We start from the raw sequence: 20,229 nt of genomic DNA, 5'->3' as shown, positions 1-20,229 counted from the left end.
TCATATTTCCTATTGGGATATTGGATAAAATAAAGTATACTTCATAAGTACTTATTTGTTTTTCTGTCTGTACATCAGAGATACGCGATCTGGTCGAATGTGGATAGTGCCATAATTTTAGGTCATTCCCACTGCGATGCCGGCGAGTGGTGTGGCGCATGCGCAGCCTCCGAGATCATTTCCTCGATCACCGGCCTTTGTCATTCAAATCTCTACAAATCGATTGTCGTCGTACGTTTTTACAATACGTCGCGTACAATTATAACTGTCATTATTGTGTGATTGCTATTAGGCTCGCGTCTCGCAATATATTTCATTCCAAGGCTTGTCTTTATAAGGGATCCCTTATATTTGGGTTTGGAATATGGTCTCACCCGGCACGTTTCTGCGAACCCATTGTTTATACAGCATATTGGGCCCAAATTCACGCGTATTGTTATGTCTGCCATCGACGACACGATCACACCTGGATAACAATGGATAAAATTATACACGTAAATGCTAGTTTGGATTCCGGGCACATATTACGAGATCGAAATTTATCCTGGCGATCGGCGCGCGCGCTGCCCTCACCTATAATCCACCGGTCCAAATGAAATTATTATACTAATTACCGAATCTCGATCACGCGCTGGGCGGGGTCGGCTTTAAATCTCGACGCTCGCCTAAATCGATTACGGGTATTACTAGCCTAGAGCCCACGTTTTGTCTCTGTCTAATGCTGCCCGGCCTTGTGCTCCTCTTTTTGGATAATCTTCGGTTCATTGCACCTCGCGGCCGTTTTGGCCGTCCATTTTACTGGAAATAGGAAAGTGACTTACATAACACCAGCTAACTAACGGTCGGAGGTAATTGTTTGTAATGCAGAAATGTTTGGGTCGTGTGCTACAGCTCCCATTAGCGTCACTAAAGATTATGTTCGGGATTGATGAGGCGTCGGCAATTAGGGGCTTCTCACTGATGATGATCTTGGGAACAACACGATTATTATAATATTTAATAGTTCTCGCTCTACTAAATACCAAAGCTTATGTACTTTCACACGCAGTGACTGTTTTAATTACAACAATCACATCTGGTTGTGATATGAATTCGCGAATCATTATATTTTTCGCATAACTTTCTACAATTACTATTTCAATCTTATCAGTTGTGATCTTGTACTTGGTGTTTGGAGCTTGGTTTCCCTTGACGTCTGAGCATATGCTCTTTGTTTTAAATAAATTGTTAATTAGTCAGAATTTGTAATCTCCTTGTTGTAGAAAGTGCCTACGAGTATCTATCACAAATTTAATGACTATAATCCGTTGTAGTTCAATATCACTGAATTCGTTTTTTAAACTTGTTAATGTACTTACAAGAGATAAAATGCAGGTACGGTAAGTGCGCGTTTAATACCTGTGGTATTTTTAAATAGTACAATGCAACGGGAAAATTTCAGTTGAGTTAGTCATGTTTTTACTCGTCTGACCTCCGCAAGCTTTGCAAGATGAACCTCCCTCATATTGGAACAATAGTTAATTCCCTTAGTCGTCTGAGGTCGTCGTTGTGACATCTATGGGAAAAGAGATTTACTCCAGTCTTATTCTTAAAAATCGGAAACCACACGGTTCTAATTTATTTAACTTCATTATAATACACGTAAAAGACGGATGGCTACCTTTTTTTTACGTGTCCATCTCTGAAGTATATTCTGACACCATAAAACAGAATCTACCTGATGATAATTCTGATTCCTTCAACTCAATTATCAAAATTCTCTCTTGTCCACAGCCTCTTCGAGCAGGAGATAATGAGTTACGTGCCGGCGGGCGGGTGCTCGGCGTCCAGCCTGGGTGCTTCGCCCGCCGCGTCGCCGGCCGCCGCCCGCAGCACCCGCGCGCCTGCGCCCCAGCGGAGGGACTTCGAGGCTAAGCTGCGAGCGTTCTATAGGAAGCTAGAGAGCAAAGGATATGGCCAAGGCCCTGGAAAATTAAAGTAAGTTTCCTTATAATAGTAGCATTGACAGAATAAATGAGGTTAGAGGGCGCTCCAGTGAACTCTACCGCCAAGAGTATAAGTCATTATTTAATGAAAAAAATTCACCGTTCCAAATGATACTGTGGACTACAATAAGCGAACTTAATGCTAGAAGCATTATCTACCAGTCAAGCATTAGGAACGACAGAGAACTTGTGTTTATTAAAAATGGTGTTTAAAAACTGGAACCAATCCTAGAATTGTTGGTTCTTTCAGTTGGTCTGTGTTATAGTAAACCAGAATGCCATCAAAAACATCCTGTAAAAAAACCAAGTCTTCCAACCGTAGCAGCCCAGTCTTTCTACCGTAGAAAGTTGTGAGATCCATGTAATACCAAGTCGATTAATCTATTTAGTCTCTACTTAAAGGACTTTCTTAAGTTATTACATAACTTATTACCATGCCAATATTAAAAAATATTTTACGTTTTTAACAAAGATCAGCTTAATTCAATTAGTAATACGTGTTATTGTTGGTCTGGTCATGTTATCGATCGCTGTGAACTGTGAAATACATACATACATACATAAAATCACGCCTCTTTCCCGGAAGGGTAGGCAGAGACTACCTCTTTCCACTTGCCACTATCTCTGCATATTTCCTTCGCTTCATCCACATTCATAACTCTCTTCATGCAAGCTCGGCGGTTTCGCTACTTACTTTTGACCTGACCCTTTACCAGGACGTCCTTAATTTGATCAAGATACGTTCGTCTAGGTCTTCCCACTCCGACCTTTCCCTTTGCACTCTCCTTGAATTGTGAAATAATTAAATCTAACCTGATTCCAGGCTCCACATCAGACGCGAGCATCTTCTCGAAGACGCTTTCAGACGCATCATGTCGTGTGGCAAGAAGGAGCTTCAGAAGGGCAAGCTCTGCGTGCTGTGGGACGGCGAGGAGGGGCTGGACTACGGCGGGCCTAGTCGGGAGTTCTTCTTCCTCTTGTCCAGGGAACTGTTCAACCCGTACTATGGCCTGTTCGAGTACAGCGCGAACGATACGTACACGGTGCACGTGTCGCCGATGTCAGCATTCGTTGATAATCATCATGAATGGTGAGTGTGGAATTGATTGATGATAAGGTGGTGATATGTTTTTGGGTGTAAATGATGTTATCAGCTATGTTGATGGTCTGAAGTTTAGATATTGAATGATAAAGTAGTGCAGTGTGGTGTCTGCAGCTAGAAAAAAAAGGATAGGACCACTCAATCTCTTCCCCGTGGATGTCGTAAAAGGTGACTAAGGGATAGGCTTATAAACTTGGGTGTCATCTTATAGGCGATGGGTCACTATATGAATCTCAATACTATCATCAAGCTAAACAGCTAAGCGTGGCCTATCAGTCTTTTACAGACTGTTGGTTCTGTCTACCCCGCAAGGGATCTATATTCCTACACTCACGTCAGTATATACGTGATTATATGTATGTATGTATGTATGTAGTGAAAAACATATATGTCACATCTACATCCCTTACCGGATAGATAGAGCTAGTAGTCACGAAAGTCAAAGGTCGCATTCGGCTGGATGGCTAAGTAAAGTGTAAAGGATTCGGAGAAAAGCGCATGTTGCTAGCCCATCGCCGTAATAAAGTTTATTAGCATTAACTTGATTAACGGTTCCTCCATACGAGTCGATACCATTAAAATAAAATCTGATGATGCAAAACTCCTGGAAAAATGGTTCAAAAATATTTTCAATTTATTAGGTCTTCTGTAAACTGGGGAAACTTTGCCTCTAAACTAAAGACCTGTCTGAAAATGTACGGCAAATATTTTTCATACAGATTAAGTTCATTGAAAGCTGACAATAAATGTACTTTGTGTCTTCGGCATAACGTACGAGCGTATTACTTTTATGTTTTCACACTAAAGTCTTTGTTTTACTCGCTTCCTGAAGATCAATAAATAATAACAACTTATTACGACCGGTAACCTGTCAGTAATTATCATACATTACCGGTAAAACGCGCGTCATTATGTTTGCAAAGATGTTGACAGCGCGATGTGATGAGTTTATGCAATGGATACGGAAAATTATTATGTCGTTTGCAGATATATTAACGTCATTCGCTAATAGTTACATGAATTAAATAAATATACTTGCGTGAATTTGTATTGTTGTTTATAATTTGTTGGGTAAACATGCAACAGGTTTTTCAATTATGTATTAATAATAATTAAACGCATTGAAATTGCGATAACTAATGAGGTGTCGCATTATGTGACATGTGATTAGAAGTGCCATTTCCGGTAGAGTATGACAGACCTAAGTAAAAAAATTATATAAAATAATTATAGAGAAAACGAAAAAAAAATTGACTCAGCACTTAATATAGGAATATGGTATTTCTATAAATGTCATAATAGGCTTTAGTATCCGATAATCGCATCATTAATCAGTAATGTGAACTATTGAAAGTGTAATCGGGAATTATGTAGGACGCGGGAAAATCGTATTCTTATTTATTTATTTAAGGCGTTTTTATAACACATATTAAAAACCACCAAAAACAAAATAGTAATTCTCTAAATTAAGTTTAACAAAATTTACCTAAGCTTAAACCAACTCGAATCAAACTGGCGACACTACATTCAAAATGTAGTAAATTTTCTTGTTTTTATTATGAATGCTGTCATAAAATCCGTCATATTAATAAACGCGTGGCCGCTCTATATTTAGCGCGCCGGTTCCGGCGCTTGCGCACACCATACAGAAGTGACGTATCGTATGGCAACCACGAATATCGCGTTACCAAACATTGCACACAAAAACACAAAAACAAGGAAAAAATATAAATTGTATTGAAAAAAGTAAAGCGATACGTGATAAGTGACGCGAAATGGACGTCACTAGTTTGTTTATTAATGGACGTGGCTTTTTTGTAGGTTGTTTTAGATTTTTCTACTGTTTTCTACTCCAGTTTAGAGTTTAGTTTTAATAATTAAAAATAAGTATTTCTTGATAATTAGTAAACTTAAATGTGTCGCCATCTAGTAGCCATAATTGTAAACTATATCAGAATTGCTCGAGTTTCCTGCTATAATTTCCCCAATTATAAGAGCAACGATTAGTACTAATGTAAGAAAATCCAGTACACGACTCTTTAGTGAATTATGTAGGTACATTAAAGGAATTCTTTACACTAAATTATACAAATCCTGTTATTAACACATAGACTGCCATGTCAGTCACCGGTGACTGACAGGTATATAATCTTTGTATTTATTGTTTTATTTTTTTTATTTGTTTCACTTTAGGTTTGTTTTTCCTTTGAGTAAAATGGATTTTTCTTTAGCTTCCTGGTTTGTGTGCTATTTGATGCATCTTCAAGCCAGGTTGCTAATGTTTTTGTGATGTAATGACGCAAATGGTAAACTTTGTATTAGCAAATGTACTATGGCAGGCTACGTGTTAAATAAGTGAGTTACCCCCCAGGTTCAGATTCTCCGGGCGCGTGCTGGGGCTCGCGCTGGTGCACGGCTACCTGCTGGAGGCGTGGTTCACGCGCGCGCTGTACCGCGCGCTGCTGCGCCTGCCGCCCGCGCTCGAGGACGTGGACGCGCTGGACGCGCAGTTCGCCGCCTCCTTGCGCTGGTTGCAGGTACAATACTTCTTCTTCTTAGAGGTACACTGTTGGCAGAGTGGTCGTGGTTGCGCAGATGAGGTACAGGTGTTCGGCGGGTCGTATTCTTTCTCGTGGATTGTTCTCTCAGTGCGTTGACGACAGACGTTGCGAGTACACTGGACCATGGTAGACTCAGTAGCTTTTTTGATGAGGTACAATACCAATTATCTTTATTGCTCATAACAAAATTTCAAAAGTAACTGGTAGAAACATAAAAAAATACAATATGTTGAGCAAAGGCGGACTTAGGTAACAACATTAACGATATAAGCAGCTGCTTTGTTAATCCTGTTATGTCTGTACCGGGAGCGATGATTCGGGCTCGACCGCCACAATGAATGAATTTCCGCCAGGCCAGGTGTTGTGCCTGACCTAGCGCAATCCGTGAAATCTTTGCTTGCGCGATTTAGACTCTTCTCTGCTATTGACTGAGAGCGTCACATTTTTCGCTGTGATTGACATATGTTGTGTGAGTGACGTTAATGACGTCGCCACATGTCTATTGTTTTGAAATTGATCTGGTCAAGAGTATTCTTCACCGACGAGCTTGCATGAAAAGAGTGAATGTGGACGAAACGAAAGAAGAATGCAGAGATCTATCACCACCAACACCATCCATGGCTCTACCAACCTTCTGGATATCGTTGAACCAAGGGGAGGGCGCTGTTCTCGCGTTTGCTTGCTAACGGAGTAAGTTGGGATCGTGGCAAGTGGAAACATGTAGTCTCTACTCATGTAAAGACGCGATTTCTATATAAACATACTTCTAGCGCCAGCTTCTGCACGCGGGGCTTTACACCCGTAGAAAATTCCAGAAAAAAAATACATATTTCGTGAAAATCAATTAAGTAGTTTTTCGAGTTAATTCGTTACAAAGATACATAAATACGAATCTTTTCTCTTTATTTATAATATGCATCAGCACAATTCAGACTATTTGCAAAAAATTCTAGCAGTTTTCAGTGTTCAGATGCCTGGCAAACTAAATCTTAGTGTTCATGCAACTAATTGTGATTTTTGTTCTATTCCAGAGTGCCCGCTGCGTGTCTTCGCTGGAACTAACATTCGCAGTGTCAGAACGCTTAGCGGACGGTCGTGTTCTTGACAGGGAATTGAAACCGGGAGGCCGAGATTTGGCTGTGACGGAGCGCAACAAGAAGGAGTACCTGGAGAGAGTGGTGCGCTGGAGGGTGGAGAGAGGGGTCGCCGAGCAGACGGAGTGGCTCGTGCGCGGGTTCCATGAGGTGAGAACTCAAAATGAAGATATACATACATACATACATATGGTCACGTCTATATCCCTTGCGGGATAGACAGAGCCAACAGTCTTGAAAAGACTGAATGGCCACGCTCAGCTATTTGGCTCAATGCTAGAATTGAGATTCAAATAGTGACAGGTTTCTAGCCTCCTAAAAAAGAATCTCAAGTTTATAAGCCTATTCCTTAGTCGCCTTTTACGACATCCATGGGAAAGAGATGGAGTGGTCCTATTCTTTTTTGTACTGGTGCCGGGAACCACACGGCAAAACGGCATGAAGATATAAATATAAAAAAACTGACCAAATGCGAGTTGGATTCGTGCACGAGGGGTTAACGTATCATCATTGTTACTTAATGTAGGCAACCTTCTTGGTATACGCCAAAGCAACGGTTAGCACAGGTTGCCTACACATAAATATGTATTTTTGACATTCACTTTTCATTACCGAGCCTTAAAAGGGCTGAAGTGAAAGAAGTATTCAGGCATCGTGGCAAGTCGTTGTAGTCTCTGTCCTTCTCCGGGAAAGGGATTTGATTTCATGTTTGCATATAAATTTGAAAGGATGTTTGTCCATCTTGATTTGACTGTGGATCGAACCCAGGACCTCAGGTCTAAAAGACGAAAACACTACTGCACTGCAGTAAGAGGTAGTCTTAATATGCCTTTACATAAAATAACTTTCTAAATCTTTTCCGGGGAAGGCAGACTACATCATTCCACTTGTCATGATCTTTGCACACTTCTGTTCAAAATTTACTCGGCTTCATCAATTGAATATTGAAACTGAAACTTTCAATATTTTTGTCGTTAATTAAATAAATAAATTTTAAATCTCCACAGTTAACGGTTCAAGAAATGTAGAAAAAATCAGATGATTTACCTACTCGACAAGAAAAATTTTCGCCTGCGTCAAATGTAACGCAATAATGTCGTTTTTCGTAGGTAACTCCCACTATACCTGTGTGAAAACTTCATAAAGATCGGTACAGTGGTTTTATCGGTTGAAGTTTTGCAAGCAAACAAAATAACAATCCCACTTTTAAATTGTATGGACGGATGGATATTGATCCAACCTACCTAACATGACGAAATCCTAACGCGCAATTTGTAAGGAAATTTAAATTCCCGCGGTTTATAGTAGGTTTACTGTAGAAAATAATAAGTAATCGTGTGGAACTTCCGCTGTCAAATGACGACAAAGAATACTGTTTGAGTAGGCGGTGACCATGTGCTGTGTGAGTCACTATCTCAATGTTTATCACCGCGCCAAACTTGCGGCAGATAAGGTTAACCACGTGTGTAGCACGCTGCCTTTTCACATGGGTTTCAAACCGACTACGCTTATGTAGAAATAACAATTTCCCAATGTTTTGGTCGTGTAGGTAGTCATTTTCAGAATATTGTACTTCTTACATTATAAAAAATTTCGGAATACCAAATTTATGCGAAATTCAGCCTTCAGCTGTGTCAATATATTGGCTACCTTGACAATCTGTCATAACAAGTAAAATCTGCGAAAATAGTTCATCGCAAGTTCCTATGCTTCATCATCAATTAGCTTTATTTCCGCAGCTTCCGCGTTGAAACTAAAATTCCTGTTTATTAAAATAGACAAGACTTTCACGTTTAATAATATTATTATGGATGGACTTACCATCAATCGGTTTTATTGATTCAGCATATGTTATGCAAACTATTTCCTACCTATACCTACCAATTAAGGTTGCATGGCACTACGCACCATCGCATCACACCACAATGTGAATGCCATCTTACGTCTTAAACATGCTTTCCGATCCATAAAATCTTAGAAAAAAAAGTATTTATTACGAAAGCCATAAATATTTACAAAGACGAAAATAATTGTACTAACAAAAAGTGTATACAAACTACAGTTAGAATCATTTGTTGTTCAGGTAGTGGACCCTCGCCTGGTGGCGGCCTTCGACGCTAGAGAATTGGAGTTGGTGATAGCGGGCGCTCCGGAGTTGGACGTGGCGGACTGGCGGAACAACACGGAGTACCGCGGCGGGTACCACGACGCTCATCCGGTCATCGTGTGGTTCTGGCAGGCTATCGATAGGTGAGACTCGATGAAATAAAACGCGATATTCTTTCTATTCAAATCAAACACAAAAGATTTGTTTGAAAAGGAGAAATTATTTTTGAATTTTTTGAAAGACAATAAGAAGCGTTTTTCCTTCAAAATATTATAAAGGTTTTAACCGTAAATAAAATGAGCTACTTGTTACAAAATTGCTACACTACATACCGTAATACAATGGCCATCTTTGACGAGCCATCACGCCACCCAGGATTCTTTTTCAGATTTTTCCGCTATTTTTCTGCAAGTCCTCAAAGACATATCATTGAAGATTTTATTCAAGAAATGAATTTGTAGTTTAGAAAGTTATTTGTAATGGACAAGACAAGATCTGATTACAAGTAGGTGTTTCAATCCATGATTTCTTTTCAGGTTTAGCAACGAGCAACGTCTCCGACTAGTCCAGTTCGTGACGGGCACCTCATCGATCCCGTACGAAGGTTTCTCAGCGCTGCGGGGCTCCACCGGCCCGCGGCGCTTCTGCATCGAGCGCTGGGGACGCGTCGAGTCGCTCCCCAGGGCACACACGTGCTTCAACCGCCTCGACTTACCGCCCTACCCCACCCCACAACTTCTACACGAGAAGTTGCTACTAGCTGTTGAAGAAACCAACACGTTTGGCATCGAATAATGAACTACGCGACCCTTTAGAAATCATCTGCTTTGGAAACTTCTAGAGGAACGTTTAAGCCGAAACTTCGATAATTAATTTGCCTTGATACTCAAGAGTATGAGTAGAATGAAGTATCTAAACCTACTAATTGAAACCAGCTAAAATGGGGGAAGAAACAGTTGCACTTTTATTTGTTATCGACTATAAAAGATAGCAATATTAGACCACTTTGATGGCTGATAAAGGTTATAATAATGGAAGTCTTAACGCGCCGTTTATTATTAGTACTGTATAACTGTGAAAGTTTCAATTGTACCGATAACAATTATCTATAAGGTCATTGTTCTATAGATGCGTATTCAAAATGCACTGGCCGGTGTAAATAATCGTGATTAATTCTGTTGTCAATGTAAATAATAGTCAATTGATAGCGTAGAAGGGGAAACAAAGATAGATGTAATATTATAGTTAGGAGAACAATAAGTGTATTTAGATGTGCCTCTACTAAATTACTGTTTACCTAGTAGCCACTTCCTATGTATGAGGTTTGTACTTTATTAACGCTTTTATTGTAATTGAAGTATATTGTGGCTGTGAAACGGGATTCGAATCCCATGTTTATTAGATAGTACGCTTTACGTCACTAATTTATGTAATGTAACCTTTTGACAACTAGATATGATATATACAACATATTGAATAAGTTTATCTCGCTACTAGGAACTGTATTGTTAACTTAAAATGTAATGAAATCAAGACTATATTTATTTGTTTAATTAAAAACGATATGAAAATATTTCCGATCAAAAACAGTATTATTGGTTATTCATTATTGCTGGACATGCTAAACAACTATTTTCAACAATATTTGTAGGTTGATGCTACGCCTCATCTGCTATCAAGCTGATCTATTAAAATCTAATTTATACTATAATTGCGACCAGTTATTCTGGAAAACTGGTTTTATTACCACCAGTATTATCTTCCATTTGTATTTCTAAGTACTAGAAGAGAACCTCTTATACAAAGTTCGCCACTAATTTATTGTGATTCTAATTATACACTCACATAGTTAACGAGCCTGTAAATATCACTTATAGTTGTCCAGGTGCTTTGTCCATATCATTTGACTTTCTAGATTTTGTTTGCCAAAAATTCAGTAAAAAAGAATTTATACCCTATTGGAAATAAAGGTAGGTACAACATATACCTTTTACAAATGCTAGATATGAACTAGCACCTACAGACAAATTACCTTTCTACCTAGGTATTTAACTTTTATTTTCGTACTGTAAATACATTATTTATTGCATATTCATACTGACATGTTTATTTTTGTAAGTAATATAGTTCTATTATGTTGAATATTTAATAAATTTGTGTATTATTATTATTGTGTAAATTTTAAATTGTTTTGTGCGAGTGATGAAATGTGTCAATATACATTATTACTTACAAATACACTGTGGTTTTATTTATTCAAATGCTGGTTACAGCATGAAAGAAATTTGATACAACCTAATTCTCCCCAAATGCTGGCCAGCTAAGACTACATTATTATCAGGGGGAGGCACCCATGATATACTACGAAACTTCTATGAAAAGAGGTTAAGTAAATATATTAAGAAAATAATGAAGAATGATTCACACTTACAAAATGTTTATTTTCAGAAGTTTGTGTAACAACAAAACAAAATCAACTTTGTTAAGACCTTATCGTTTAAACATATATAACTATTTACAGTTCCCAAAGTCTGAATTTGTCAACACAAACTCATGATATAAAATGCAACAAGTGTTACCTTTCACAAATGTTCTACACTAAGTTGTGACGGAGTTAGTTCATTAAAGTTTGTCACAGTCTGTAAGTTAAAAACCTTACTAGAGTTAATCATAAGCTGATGTGATTACAATATCATAAAAGCTACGGTCATATTCGTATGCATTATTGTAGCTGTTTATCAGAATAAAAACTTAAAAATATATCCTCCCCCTCAGGCAAAATCCTACATGACACAAGGACAGCGAACCCCATATCACACGAATAACTGAAAGCAAACCCTTTGATTTGCAGATAAGATGATACCAACATTAAAACTGACAAAAATCAATTTAATATAATACACACTTGTGTAAATATTTTGTATATTTACTTCAAAAATAACGGTACATACAATATTTAATTTGTATTTCTATCATACTTTCAAAAGGGAGATGAGCGATGGCTCCATGAGTTGTTTATCCAAGAGAGGGAAAATCTTTGTTGTCATCCACCTTGGGAGGTGCGACCTGCTGACGGGGCTGCGGGCGTTCCTCCACAGGCATCTCCTCGCGAGGCGGGCCTCCTACTCTGCCGCCTCGGCCTCCGCGCCCGCGACCGCGACCACGTGTACCTGTGCCTCCGCGACGAGCAGTATCGTTAAATGTGAACTCGATTCCGAGCACACGCTTCTGACGACCAACCCTCTGTGGGAAGTCGGCAATGTCATATTCCTCATCAGAGTCATCATCTTCACCTCCTTCTTTCTTCTTCTCCAGCATAACCAAATTCTTCCACTGACTGAGATCTTCACCTTCCCCAGCCTTGCGTAGGTTATATTGAGGTGCAGTACGCTGGGCGTTCCGCAGAGCCTTATACTCGTCCAGCGTCAACTCACGCGGTTCCTCCTCAGCGGGAGCGGCACGTTCAGCCTCCGGCTGCTGCTGTCCATCGCCAGCGCCAGCCGCATCGCCCACCTTCTCCTCTACCACCTCACCTTCGGAGCCAGTTTTGTTCAACTCGTCGATATCATCTTTCAGCGTCCCCCAGTTGTGAGAGCCGCCACCGTCGCGCTTGTCCACCGGTTTCACGCCAGTCTTGTCGGAGCCGGATCTCCTGTCGAATTCTCGCTTCCCACGGTTGTCGTAGCCTGGACGCGGCCCGCGCTGTCCATCCCGGGGTTCACGCGGCGGTCTTGGTCCCCGACGCTCGGCTCCATCAGGATTATCGCTGAAATTGCGCCGCTCGTAATTAGGCCTGCGGTCGCTGAACTCACGCCTCGGGGGTCTCGGGGCACCATCCTTGTTCTCGGCGGATCCGTTTTGAGGCCGATCCTCACGACGCCGCGGAGGCGGACGTTCAGAGTTTCTCTCGTTAGGTCGAGCAGGACCCTTGCCCTTTTGTTGTTCGCCATTCTTATTTTCTTGTGATTTCACATTTTGCGTTTCCTTGATACCTTTCCTGGCAGTAGTAATGCCAGCCTTAGGTTTTGTTTCAGGCTTGCCTTTGTTCTCCTTTTCGGCATCTTTGGTCTTCTTTTTCTGCTCTTTAGCCTGCTCTCGCGCTTTTAACGCATCAAGAGGATCGGACTCATCGTCCAAAAAAAGAGCGTATCTGTTATCAACTCCCACACCGTAGGAATTCTCCATCGTAATCCTCTTGATGATTTAATCACACCAAAACGAGATGTTAGTGGATTTAATAACTCACTTTAGTAAGGCGACATTTTGTCTTATTTTATTGATTTCATTTAATATGGCGGACGAACGCGAATCTCACTGCACGCCATATGACGACGGGTATAGAGAAAAGAACTACAATGGCGCAGGATGCCAATTTTTTTTTTAAAAGTCTATGGTCTATGACACTATTTTTTTAATTTTTCTTGCCATGGAACCATGGTTTGACAGTCGATTGTATTTGAAATTTTGAATCAATCCAACTATTAAAATTAATAATGTAAATGTTAAGTTTTCACATCTTTGAAACTTGACGCAGAGATAAAGTTGAACTGGCGAAAAAGGGGCATAATTATTAAAAGTGGGGATAAAAGATTGGTAGAGAACTTTTACGGAGAAAGAAGTCGCGGGCGGGACTGATGATTAGGGCTTGACCGCCACCAAAGGGAAGATCTTCCTCCAGGCTAGGTGTCATGCTTGGCGAGCCGCAGATCCAAACATGATATGTCGGAGGATACAACCTCCGACATATCATGTTCGGATCTGCTCCGATCCGGGAAATCTTTAGGTATTATATTGTCAATGTGGTTGGTTATTGTGATTTGTGTCGTAGAGATGCCGCCACATAATATACATATATATATAGGTACCTATGTAAATTTTTACCGGGACGAAGGTATCTCATCCCGGTAAAAACGATAACTATTGGTACATTTGCTGCCAAGCATGTAACTTAAATTGGCATTCTGCGCAATATACAGATTTAATTTTTGATTATTCTTCGGGAACATGACAGTAACCGGGATAAAATGTATTTAAGATATTACTAAATAGAATTTAAATAAAATATCCAGGGTATATAATTCTTTGTGTTTCAGTTTAATATGTATTATTTTTTTGGGGTCTGCATCACTCATCGTCAGTACTTATTAGCTTAGGATAAACAAGTCTCAGGCCACCTTGATGTCACCGTCACGACAATAAAGGCTAACTGAATACGTTACTTAAATCAAAAAGGTTCCAATATCATCTTATTGTTTAGGCTTTAGTTCTTTTGGAAAATAATAAACAATAAAAAACTGAATAAATTTTTTTTTCTGTCAATCTACAAATACGATAATTTTTTCAATCTCAAGCAAACGTGACGTCTTTTAACAAATACGAGATATCACTTTTTACAAGGGTTTCCCTTGCCACCACCACCACCACCAGCAGGGCTATTTGGTCCCGATCCAAGGCATGTTTCCATTAAAAGCCCACATACTAGATACGGGTCACAGTCGCCTCCAGGTCGCCTGTCTTCAAAAAAGCCTTTGCCTTTTTGTTTGACGCTTCTCTGTAATCGAATCGACGCAGCTCTGCTAGCAACACCCCATGAAAACTTTTCAAACGGCGCAGTTTCGAATTTTCCTGAGAGACGCATTCTATTAGTAGCTTCATCATTACCGTAGTTTTTCATATGCTTCATATGATTTGTTTCTAATCTTTTTATGCATTCTTCAATAAATTGATAACCGCCGTCCGAACGCATACGTTTGGTGCTAAAATTGTGATGCATTCCTACACCAGGATGTAAGGCTCCCATTGGTTTAGGATGATAAGTAATATCGACACCATATTCTTCAGCAACTCGACTCATTATAAATCGGGACATCCATAAATCGTCTGGAGCTTTAATACCAACTGTTGTACCAATTTGCCACTCCCAGCAAGCATACATTACTTCTGCATTTGTGCCTTCAAAATCGAGACCTGCGTATAAGCAAGCTCGTGCGTGTGCCTCAGAAACTTCCCGTCCTGCTATGTATTTTGCTCCAACTCCACAGTAAGAATATTGATACTTAACTGCAGGAAAACCCCCTCCTTTAGGCCAACCAAGACCCCAACCATCAACGTCTAACATAGTATACTCTTGTTCGAGTCCAAACCACGGTTCTTCATCGGCCCACGCTTCGCATAAGTCATTACATTTTTTACGGTGATTTGTAGGTGCTGGTTTATCTCCGTCTCCTAAGTAAACTTCTGCCAAAACTATTACGTGGGGCTCCATTCTAAAAGGATCCCTATAAATAGCAGCGGGTTGCAACCTAGTGTCAGAGTTGTCAGTTGTTGCTTGACCTGTCGAACTACCATCAAAAGCCCATCCTGGAGCCACTTCTGGCGCATACGGTACGCAATTCAGGATTCTATCTTTACATCTCATATTGATACCAGATCCATCGATCCAACAGTAGGTAGCCAAAACTTTGTTACACGGAAATGGTAATCTTAAATATCTGTCAATTACTTTCTTGCTTATAATGTGGTTGATATTATGCTTCATTAACGTTCTTGATGGTATAAAGATTGTTGAGGGGCTGTAGAAAGTTATTAGTTTTACTGCTTTAAACATTTTTTTCTTTACTTGAAACAAAATTTATTTAAAAAAATTAGACACCATAATTTTGATGCAAAAAATATTTTTTGACATATTTCTTAAAGTATTTTAAAAATCGTTTATGATTATAAACTAATCAACCAGCATCGTGCCATATTCTATAGGCGATATAGTCTTAGACTATCCACTAAATTTTAAGGTTTTACTCGTAGCTTCGCCCGTGCGAATATAGCGCCACCTTCAAAATAATATTTACAGCCTGATATATACGTATACGTTACACGAGTGGCGCTCCGCGAATATAGCGCCACCTTCAAAATAATACTTAAAGAGGGCGAGAGGACTATAGCGGGAGCGATTTATCGGCTTGACCGAAACGGAAAATCTTCCGCCTGGCTAGGTTTTATGCCTGGGGAACTTGTGAAAGATAATCACGCATAAATCACCTTTAATCTAAAAAAAAACTTAACAGAAATAGCTTCATTTGTTTGTGAGCTATAATAGCATAACTAGACACACAGCCAGACACGTGAAAATTATAACATCCTTTATTCTGTCGGGTGCTACATTTTGACTTGGTTGTTGTTTATGGTTTCAGAAGGAAATGTTATTAATCCATAGCGTATAGCTATCATTGTCTGTTAATGTCAAAGTCAATGCCAAGCTATGACAGTAACTTGTCGGATTCCACTCCACGATTGATTTCACCAGTGGATTTCAATCAGAGATTTCAACCAAATAGCAATAACAAATCCTACGAATATTTCAATATAATAAAAGTAATGTCATTCGTATTTTATTTTCAACCAATGTGATGAAATTGTAATTTATTTTGTGTGATTTTTTTAACATGCTCAAATTTAAATAACACAACCTTTATAGTTTGTTTATATTTTTACCTCGGTGATCCTGCAAAGAACTTGTACTTCTAAGAAAATGGAAACGTTAGTATGTCTTTTAAAATGTATTTACTAGCACCACTCTATTATAATATGTAGCAACCAGTAATGCGAGATAAAATGGACCAACCTAACCAAAAAAAACTGATCGGGTCTTAGACCGACAATAACTCTTTAAATTGATCGACGGATATAGGCTGGGGATATAGGTATATCATTAATTTTACTTCTTCTTAGAACTATAATTCCAAAAGTCTGTACCTACATTCTTATTAACAACTAGCATTTGCAAGTGACTTCTTCCATGGTTTCTTTTGTCGCAATAAAAAAAGTTCTCCTATGTTCTTCTTCAAAGTAAACTCTTCTGTACCAATTTTTATCAAATGGGTTCTGTGGTTTGGATGTGAAAGAAGTAACAGAGGAACAGAGTTCCTTTCGTATTTATAATATTCACAGGGATTACTATTTAAGGCTCTGCCTTCATTTTTAGTTTTAGATGACAAGCTTTAAGCAAGCAAAATGCAGAGAAGTTCCGCTCTATAGTGATTTGCACCAAAGTAGAGCCATAGACTTAACTCAATCAATGCTGAACTGCTCTTATTGATGAAAGAATGGTTTTATTATTCTATTTTTACAGAAAGCTTATTTAGTTATTATTAACTTTTTAACTTTTTACAAATAAAACAGGTATTAAACTCACATAACATACCTTGTTTGTTATTTTATCTTGAACATTTCATATCATGTTACAATGATCACCTTGATCACTGTGGTCACCAGCAACTTAACCTGATTTGAAACATCAAAGATAAAATAAAGGTATGTTATGTGCACCTTTATTGCCATAGTACATTCTCAAATTTCAATAACACAACCTTTATAGTTTGTTTATATTTTTACCTATATATAAGCTACAACACACACACATACACATAATCACGTCTATATCCCTTGCAGGGTAGACAGAGCCAACAGTCATGAAAAGACTGATTGGCCACGTTCAGCTTTTTGGCTTTATGATGGAATTGAGATTCAAATAGTGAAAGGTTGCTAGCCCATCACCTAAAAGAAGAATCCCAAGTTTATAAGCTTATCCTTTAGTCGCCTTTTACGACATCCATGGGAACGAGATGGAGTGGTCCTATTCTTTTTTTTATTGGTGCCGGGAACCACACAGCACAACAAACTTTTAAAATAACTTGCCATTATTTGTTTACAGGATTAAAGTAAATGCCGCCTTTCTGTGCAACTATGAAGTAATGCAAATATTACAGCAGCTGAAAGACACAACACAAAAAAAGCACAAAAGGGAAGGTTCATTAGCTACAGTTACCTATGAAGTGAGTGTTAAATCTTTTCAAGATCACAATATAAGGGGACTGACCTTGGAATTAATTTCAGAGTTCGAACATATCTGATTGTATTGGTTATAATTACGTTTAATTACTTGTTGTCCTGTACCTTTGACTTCATCTGCTTTAAAACTGTAATTTATAACCTATTATGTTATTCTAATGTCTAAGCTTTGTTACTGCAAAGTATCATCAAAACTCAGTCGTAATTTTTGTGTGAAAAAATACCAAAAACCCTCTCATTATTCTAGGAAATTCCCAAGGGAGCAAGCCCCAGGCAAAAGCTTAATATATATTAAATCTGTATCCTTAACATTTATTATTTGTAAGGATGTTTGTGTGTTTGTTACTCTTTCACACAACACAACTACTGAAAGGATTTATTTAGAGTTAATGCAGAAGTCATGGGCAATTAGTAGTAGGTATATATTTATAGGTGGTTCTTTTTTACTCTGCAGTAAAAAATTCTAGCAAATTGTTTTTTTTTATATCTTTAGACGGTTCATTACCTACAAGACACAGAATGTAAACGTCAAAGTGTACAAGCGATACAGAAGTTCCTTGAAGCAATGAAGAAGTTCAAGTTGACCAAAACGGAGAAACTGATGATGGTGAACACTCCACCAAGAACTGAACTGGAAATTCAATTGGTAAACATTATTTTTACATTCGTTTTTCATCATGATTTTTCTGAGGTGATTTGAATGTTGTGAAACCAAAAGATATGACAATTATTAAGTGATATGAAGTATCCCATAATGATGAATAAATTTAATAAAATTTACGCGTTCGTACGCGTTATATGCATAATATTTAAGACTATTTTACACAAAACTGGTTATTCATAAGACACGTATGTATGATCAGCCTTATAATCACGCAGTATTATAAGGCTGATCATACATGAGACATATTTACGTGTATTTTTATATGTAAATATATATGAGCAATCGCTTGCAACTTAGTGAGACACCCCTTAAAGGGGTGGGGGGAAAATTATTTGTATACTAGTTTAAGTTGGACGAATCCAACCGAAAACAGCCTTCAAATCGAAGCAAAAGATTTCGCGTGATGCGGGTAGAAATATACAGATGGCTTCTGCGTTTTAAATCCGTCATATCAATTGTTTGCCAATATCTTTAATGTACAGACATTGGTCAGTTATTATTTTATTATATGTATAGTCTAAGTAGCATGGCACGCGACGCCATTTTTAGCGCGCGAAAAACTATCTGTCTTTCGTGATGACGTGAAACGGAACGGCGATAAATTTTCGCGCCAATCGCCATAAAAGCGTCGCGCGTGCCATGCTACACCGGCTGGACATGCTATTTATATGGAGTTTGTAATTTTACAGATAGTCCAAGAGAGTGAGGAGCGTCTGACCGAGGAAGAAGTTCAGGAGATTATCACGATAGTCAACGAGCATCTGCCCGCTGATACGTGACACGTGCGAAATAGTTTGCGGAAAGTGCATATGTTTCTGTGCATTGGATATATACTTACTTTTTATTTATTGACTTAAAATTAGGCATCACATAAAGCTGTACGATTGTATAAATCTTTTGTTAAGAATTATATTCTTTTTAGTCATTTTTTGAATTTGTATTTCAATCCCATTAGTATCTCGGAATAATTAACACAATATTAGTATCAACTACGTGTATCATTGAATTTAGAGTTGGATTTTTGTTGGAAGATTAGTTATGAGCAAAAGTTCTACGATATCTTTTAGAATCCATACCAAAATTTTTATTATATCACCTTAAAAATGAATAATATATCTTTTAAGTAGTACATTTTCCGTATTCCCATCCGGTAAGGCTAAATCATAAACTCATTAGATATTTATGCTGTAGGTTTCTTTCAAGTACCTAGGTAAAAAATATTTCAAAACTAGAACTTGAGTATTGGGTAATCTAAAATCTAGTACCTATGTAGCCTGACCAAAATAACAAATTTATTACCGTAAAGTATTTCTCATTTTTGTTCCCGGTACTTTAGAATAGAACCACTAAATGTCTTTCCCATGGACGTCGTAACAGGCTACTAAGGGTTAGGTTAATACACTTGGGATTCATCTTTTAGGCGAAGGGCAAAGCAACCTATCATTATTAGGAACTCAATTACTTACATCATCAAGTCATAGCTGAACGTGGCCTTCCAGTGCTTGCGAGATCGTTGGGTCTGTCTACCCCGTAAGGGTTTCAGACGTGACTAGCATAGGGGGTGAGTTGAGTACAATTAAAAGGCACTTTAAAGATTTAGCAGGGAGTGAAGAAAGGGTGAGAGCCGTTAGAGAGCAAACTCGAGAGCAGCGCACTCGGAACATGATTTAACATAAGGTTGCCTTGTCATAATTATTTTCATAGAAAATATGTAATAGTAAGTACCTACCTATTACTATCGTTATCTTTACTATCGCTTTTGTTTATCTATTTACGTACAAATCATCTGGGAAAAGTTTCATTTTAACCCACACAAAAACAGAAGCAGTCTGTTTATTTTTTATTTTACCACAGTTGAACTTTGGATCG

At 38.5% G+C, this 20,229-nt stretch overlaps 4 protein-coding genes across 9 annotated transcripts in view; 2 read left to right on the top strand and 2 right to left on the bottom strand.

Moving 5' to 3' along the window:
- The window catches only part of LOC106138607 (E3 ubiquitin-protein ligase HECW2), an 84,171-nt gene extending 71,197 nt beyond the window's left edge, over window positions 1-12,974 (top strand). For all 5 annotated transcript variants that reach the window (XM_060954734.1, XM_013339819.2, XM_013339810.2 and 2 more), the window contains 6 exons: window positions 1,774-1,977; window positions 2,809-3,075; window positions 5,459-5,624; window positions 6,680-6,892; window positions 8,826-8,992; window positions 9,386-12,974. In XM_060954734.1, coding sequence (XP_060810717.1) covers window positions 1,774-1,977; window positions 2,809-3,075; window positions 5,459-5,624; window positions 6,680-6,892; window positions 8,826-8,992; window positions 9,386-9,644 — 1,276 coding nt within the window. In that variant the 3' untranslated portion in view covers window positions 9,645-12,974. The remainder of the gene's footprint in view (window positions 1-1,773; window positions 1,978-2,808; window positions 3,076-5,458; window positions 5,625-6,679; window positions 6,893-8,825; window positions 8,993-9,385) is intronic.
- Window positions 11,270-13,216, bottom strand: LOC106138622 (intracellular hyaluronan-binding protein 4). The gene has a single exon (XM_013339832.2). It carries the CDS (start codon window positions 13,032-13,034, stop codon window positions 11,865-11,867), a length of 1,170 nt encoding a protein of 389 aa, XP_013195286.1. The 5' UTR covers window positions 13,035-13,216; the 3' UTR covers window positions 11,270-11,864.
- A 1,016-nt stretch (window positions 13,217-14,232) lies between these two features.
- On the bottom strand, window positions 14,233-15,456 carry LOC106137758 (glutamine synthetase 1, mitochondrial). The gene has a single exon (XM_013338665.2). It carries the CDS (start codon window positions 15,454-15,456, stop codon window positions 14,233-14,235), a length of 1,224 nt encoding a protein of 407 aa, XP_013194119.2.
- A 682-nt stretch (window positions 15,457-16,138) lies between these two features.
- Window positions 16,139-19,261, top strand: LOC106139159 (DNA-directed RNA polymerase III subunit RPC9). Of its 2 annotated transcripts, none has more exons than XM_013340554.2 (4): window positions 16,139-16,389; window positions 17,560-17,680; window positions 18,190-18,342; window positions 19,050-19,261. In XM_013340554.2, the coding sequence occupies exons 2-4, from the start codon at window positions 17,600-17,602 to the stop codon at window positions 19,137-19,139; spliced, it is 324 nt and encodes a 107-aa protein (XP_013196008.2). In that variant the 5' UTR covers window positions 16,139-16,389; window positions 17,560-17,599; the 3' UTR covers window positions 19,140-19,261. The 2 variants fall into 2 exon arrangements, with proteins under 2 accessions (XP_013196008.2, XP_013196000.2); XM_013340546.2 differs by having other exon boundaries at window positions 16,139-16,385; window positions 19,050-19,260.
- The last annotated feature ends 968 nt before the right edge of the window (window positions 19,262-20,229 follow it).

The sequence above is a fragment of the Amyelois transitella genome, chromosome 5 (genome assembly GCF_032362555.1).
Source record: "Amyelois transitella isolate CPQ chromosome 5, ilAmyTran1.1, whole genome shotgun sequence".
Lineage (NCBI taxonomy): Eukaryota > Metazoa > Arthropoda > Insecta > Lepidoptera > Pyralidae > Amyelois > Amyelois transitella.
The sequence above is the reverse complement of the archived record's forward strand: the minus strand, read 5'-3'. Positions and strand labels throughout refer to the sequence as shown.